This window comes from Pecten maximus, chromosome 17, assembly GCF_902652985.1.
Source record: "Pecten maximus chromosome 17, xPecMax1.1, whole genome shotgun sequence".
Lineage (NCBI taxonomy): Eukaryota > Metazoa > Mollusca > Bivalvia > Pectinida > Pectinidae > Pecten > Pecten maximus.
Window position 1 is genome coordinate 1,698,523 of NC_047031.1, and position 6,000 is coordinate 1,704,522.

A 6,000-nucleotide genomic window follows, 5' to 3' on the forward strand; every position below is an offset into this window, starting at 1 on the left:
GGTCACTCTAAAAGAGGACAGTGTTGTGTAGGTAAGGGGAGGTCACTCTAAAAGAGGACAGTGTTGTGTAGGTAAGGGGAGGTCACTCTAAAAGAGGACAGCGTTGTGTAGGTAAGATTAGGGCTTACTTTGGGCGTCAGCCATTTACTATAGTTAGGCTGTTCCTTCTAATGTGATTACATATGTGTATAAACAACAACCAATCACTGCCATGCTTCCAAATGATGACGCATGCGCAAACGAAGTCTAGTTGCTAAAGTCGGACCCATTCGGCTCAAGTGGTTAATCAAAGTCGACTAGACATGCGTATTGTAACTTGTTTCTCTACACATGCGCATTATATGTAACCAAAGTGAGTTCGCTTCTACAATAGTTAGATTATAGTCACTCTAGTCAGCGCCCGAAGTGGCCCGAGGACAGTGTTGTGTAGGTAAGGGGAGGTCACTCTAAAAGAAGACAGTGTTGTGTAGATAAGGGGAGGTCACTCCCAAAGGAGGACAGTGTTGTGTAGGTAAGGGGAGGTCACTCTAAAAGAGGACAGTGTTGTGTAGGTAAGGGGAGGTCACTCCCAAAGGAGGACAGTGTTGGTGAGGCTAAATATGTTTCACCTCTATATTCAGGTGAAAGATGTAGATGTAGATGTAGATAGGAGGATCAGTTCCAACATATATTTTCAAGTTATAATCCTGGGCAAGACACTTAAACATAATTGCTCTGGAAGGAATGTAATGGGCCTTCTGTATATTGTTCAGTGAGGTTGTCACCAACTACTACAAGGAGACATCGACTAAAAATAACCCATTTTGTTCAAAGGACAATAAACCCAGCTAACAAACTAATAATCTGAAGTGTTATTTTCACAAAGAAGACTTTATGAAGAATAGAAGTTAAGCTTAACACATTATCCTTTTGTATTTTCAATGAAATTTGAAATAAAAATTGGGATCCTTTCCCTTCCTCCGAATGATTTCTTTTCTCATGTTATTTAGTAATGTCAGAGTCTAGCGGAATATCTTCGTAACTTAAGTGAAAGTGTAACATGTTGATACTGGACTACAATGTATACCATTTTCACATTTTTGTGATTTTTAGCGAAACCAGTGAAGGGAAGCCCTCATTCACAGCAACTCGGCATCATTCTGGGGATCACGATTGGAGTCGTGTGTATCATCATCTGTATTCTTATCATACTGCTCCGCAACAAGTAAGTTCTCCTTAAATCAAATCTTATGATTTATAACATCTGAAAGTCTTTAATTAAAGAGACTGAACATTCATATCGGTATAGAGCAGGTAGAATCAGATGTTCAATGCTATACATGGATTTGAACAATATATTGATTTAATTAATTAAAACAATATATTCTTTTTCACTTTTTCAGATGCTTCAATAATCCACCACCTGGGCATCCACATGTACAGGCAGTCCGTTTCCATGGCAACGGTCATGTACCAGGTCAGCGTAACGGGCACGCTGTTCCGGTGTCGGACAGGGAGATGGACCCCTACACCCCAATGCTTGATGGACACTATGAAAATCACTTGCTAGATTCAAAGGTGAGACTGCCTGTTTCTCCTGAGTTTATTATGCTACAGTATTTCCTGTATAAAAGCAGTGACTATTTTGCTGTGGTTTACTTGTGGTCCACAGAGTTTATCAGATGCTTTGTTAACCTTTTACAGAATTGAAATAAAATAGAAACATTTGATTAGCCTCATGGAACTAATTGGAGAAAGTTTCGATCATTTTACATTTGAATCAAATTTTTGTTTCTGGTCGATGATTGACCATTGAGTTTATATGATCTGTTCATAACTCCTTGTCCTTGTTTTATCTCATTCAAAAAATGATGGAGGTAACTGGACACTAGTGAATTTAATGTAAAAATGATGAAAGGGAGGTAACTATTTACTATTAAAATTAAAGTAAGCAATGATTAAAGTTAGGTAACTGGACACAAGTGAAATTATAGAAAAAAATGATAAAAGGGAGGTAACCATCTTAAATCTAAGACAAGTTATCTTCGTAACTTCCAACTTGGTGACCTTCAAGTTCCTCTGGAGTTAAAAACCTTGCACGTCCTTAAATGACCCTGGCTGTTAATAGGACGTTAAACAAAAACAAACCAAACTGGAGTTATTAATGATAACAGAGAAGTAGCGGTCTGATTTTGTTGATGACAGCGTTCTCTCTATTACAGGGATGTGGCAGTGGCAACATAATCGTGACTCCCAATGGAACCAGAGTGAACGGATATGTGCCATTCTCAAACGGATTACGTAACGGTCATCTTCATAATGGTCATGTGACCACGGTCATCGGTTACCAGAATCAGCAGGAGGTACACATAGCTATCGTAGAAAATCATGTATTTTTCTCCAGTCTCAATTTTACAGTTAAGAAAATCTTGAGGAAAGTCCTTTTTGATATAGATGGAAATTCCATGGCTTCAAAATCGGTACAATTGATTTAACTCTTTACGTACTCATTCAAATTTCGCGGTCGCTACCGGAAGTGAATGCTGGGTAGGTCCTTTGTGTATTGGAGCATATGGCTATCACATCAGACGTCGATAAAACGATCTTTTACTGATCTTTTACTGTTGTATAATGCTTAATATTAAATGAAGTTTATCATATGGAACAAGTACTGAGTACTGAAACTCTTTTACCCAATTTTTCCTTTAAAATACGGCGAAATCACCAGGCAGAATCGCGGGAAATGACATGTGAATCGGCACATGTGTCACACATGTGCAAGAAATCACGCAGCCAAAACATCGTTTTTTCGGTGTGTAAAAATATTTTACGTATTTCTTACTTATTTTGATGATAAACGTTACTCAATTATATATATATTATCGTTTTTAATTGTTTTATTGTGTTTAACACCTCAACAATCTCGCAGAAAACGAAAGTAAATTTGAGGCCGCCATTTTGTAGCTATGTAAACAGCTCGGCATGAACCGGCGGAATTCTTTGAAATAGACAATCTTAACGAATGAATTATGCTTCTGGTACGTAAAATATACCATCAATACAATGTTTACATTGCTTTTTATTTCTTAAAAACATCATTTCCATGTCAATTCCTTCGTATGACTATGCTAAACCAGCAAGTAATATCAACATCTTTCGCGATGTTTTACGACGATTTGAGTCGTCACAAAGGATGGAAGGCATGTTAATTGTGACGTGTGTAGTCGTCATGAAGGATACAAGAGCACATTTTTGTGACGTCTGTAGTCGTCGTGAGTATGGAAAGAGTTAATGTTCAAGTAGTCAAATGAGGAAAACTCTTCTTGTTTAAAAATGTTTTTTTTTTTATTTGGTAAATTTGCTATGTTTTCTTGTTTTAATTGATGTCACAAAAATGCTAATGTTGATTTATTGTCGTTGCCTAGGAAACGCGCGGATTGATCGCTGCCATGCTAGCAAACGATGGAAATGCTGTGACAGAGGATCTGAGTCATCTGTACAAACTGAGTAGTCCTGACAAGACATCACTTGATGACATTGATAAAAGTATCAGTGGAACTGACTCGGACCAGAACACTTCCACTGGATCGGCTGACCTACCTCCGATTGCTTGTTGTCTTGACGATGGGACCACAGCGTGTTGCCATGACGACGACAGTGGTTGCCATGGGGACAACAGTAGTTGTCCACTGGTCGGGACTTATCCTCATGAGGAGGAGGAAGAGAATGTGGCACAAGTGCGACCTCCGCTGGAGGTCGACACACAACAGGGAGTGCGTCCCCCTGACCCATCCTGTCACCACCAGAGGGCAGCATCAAGTCCTGATCATCACATGGAAGAAGAGGGGCAGGCTTACAGCTACACCCCTCGCGCGCAGCTACCTCCACGGGCCATGCCCACAACCTCTGCTTTCTCCGATGGAGAACATTACAGGAATCAATCTTCTACCTCAGTGAGCCCCCAGCATCTTGCGAATTCTACCTCAACTAGAACGGGCGCAGGGGATACGGACATTACAAGTGCCCCGGTGACCGGGATGGGGTCCTCCGAAATGGCTCCTCAGGGGACACCTACCTCAGGGAAAGGCAGTCCTAATGTGACACCTACCCATGAGAATACCTCTTCTTTTCAACCTAACAACCTCGCACCGTCGGTGGCGGTGACCGTCGTACGGGGAAACGACAATCAGTCACGTCCGTTGCGCGTCCAGGGCAGTTCATCCTCGAGCCCTCGTGTCCCTGGGGTCAGGGGGTCGTATCAGCAGCCTCCCCCTCCCCCTTACCCTGGTCCCCGGGACCTAGCAATGCATCGTTTACCTCAGGATTCACTCAGGCGAGACCACAACTCGGTGGCAGCAGGGCGACAGGATGTTGCCGTCTAAGTGTTTAACTCCGCATACTAGAAAGTGAAATATGTTTGTGATTTTTTTTCTTAGTGTTCAGACAAACTTTATGGAAATATGGGTTTTACGATACTAACTTACAAAATGTTGTTTTCGTACGGAGAGCTGCTGTGTTGTGATTAGATGGAGAAGACAATGATCTGTAGGGGCCTGGAGTGTTGAGCAGGTTGAATACTTGATGGAGGGATCAAATATTCAAAGTGAGATAATTAGTGTTGGGATTTTCCCGACTACGTGGCGATGTCTCCAGGCTCACTGAATCTATTGAACCATCTGTATAAAAGAGTTACAGCTCGAGTGTGGATATCATCACGACTATCAGAGACTTACAAATCCACGAATGCGAGATCACCAATCTGCAGCTTATTGTAATGAAAACAAAACAAATTTGATATTCGGAAAAATGCGGGTACTTCTGTTTCCTCCAAATATGTTTATGATCTTATTTACACTGTTGTTGCTATGGTTACGGTAGAATGTGGACGGCATTACCAAAACCAAATTTTTATTCAAGATTACCTCTTTTTAAAGTGAATGGCGTTGTTTATATATATCTATATATATATGTGTATCATCTCGGTGACATGTTTTTTGTACATAACTTAGAGACAGACAGGGACTGCAGTGACATTATCAGGAGTTTCCATGGTAATGCCATTTAAAAAAAATACTATATTATGAATTGATTGTATGTGTACATACGTGAACCTCAGGGTACGAGGGAGGGAAGTGGTGCTCTGGAGAATGCTGTGACCTTGAGGCGGGGGTCAAGGTCACTGTTTCCGCCTCCCGAGGTTAGTGAGTGAAAGGCGGGAACAATCAATATTGTTTTCAATGCTGAACTGGAAAGCAAAATGGTGTTGTACACACCATAGGGAAAAGTGAGCAGACATTTCGGAAGACCAAATGGCAGCAAAACTGTGTCTGAGTTTTTTAAACAAGCCCGTCTGATGGATTCAAAAAGGCAGGATGTGTTTGATTAGCCCACAAAGGAAGTGTTAAAATAGGTGTTATTTCGGCCCCTCTTCATGTTATGCTGCCAGTAGGGAAAGAAATGGTTGCTTTTTTTCGTGCTACAAGATGTTAAAATTTACTGTCTGCTGAATGCAGCATTCTCCAGGGAATGGTTGCCAAAATAATGGAATGTTCAGAGTTAAGGAAAGCAACAGGGAGATAGTGCTGCTATCATTGTGGATTATAAATATAAACAGCGGAGGCTTTACGGCCGGAGGCTGTACGATCGTTGGCTGTACACCCGGTAAAACAAGTATGACCGACAACATAAACAGGGATGGCTTATATTAGTGAGATTACAACAAGGAAGATTTGAAACAGAATCTGGTGGGGGAAAAAAAAAGAATTCAGAAAGAAGGGGGACAACTCTACATCTACTGACAACCCCTAGGTTATTTATTGTCTTTTTTTTATGTCATTGTATAGATAACGCGAGACATATGTGGAATGTTCTAAACATTGGCTCTCTCTCAACTTGATATCTCAGACCAGGTATTTAACTGTGACAGTATTAAATCTCCAGATCCTGCAGGTTTTGAATTTTTAAAGACATTTTAATGTTTACACAATGATTTTAATGCTTCTGAAAATTTTGAGATTCCAT

General features: G+C 40.6%; 1 protein-coding gene across 1 annotated transcript in view; it reads left to right on the forward strand.

The window, feature by feature from the left end:
• LOC117315827 (protogenin-like) overlaps positions 1-5,726 on the forward strand; it is a 64,540-nt gene extending 58,814 nt beyond the window's left edge. Inside the window, exons 20-23 of the mRNA XM_033870228.1 lie at positions 1,093-1,204; positions 1,383-1,557; positions 2,202-2,342; positions 3,405-5,726. Coding sequence (XP_033726119.1) covers positions 1,093-1,204; positions 1,383-1,557; positions 2,202-2,342; positions 3,405-4,361 — 1,385 coding nt within the window. The 3' untranslated portion in view covers positions 4,362-5,726. The remainder of the gene's footprint in view (positions 1-1,092; positions 1,205-1,382; positions 1,558-2,201; positions 2,343-3,404) is intronic.
• Positions 5,727-6,000: the final 274 nt, after the last annotated feature.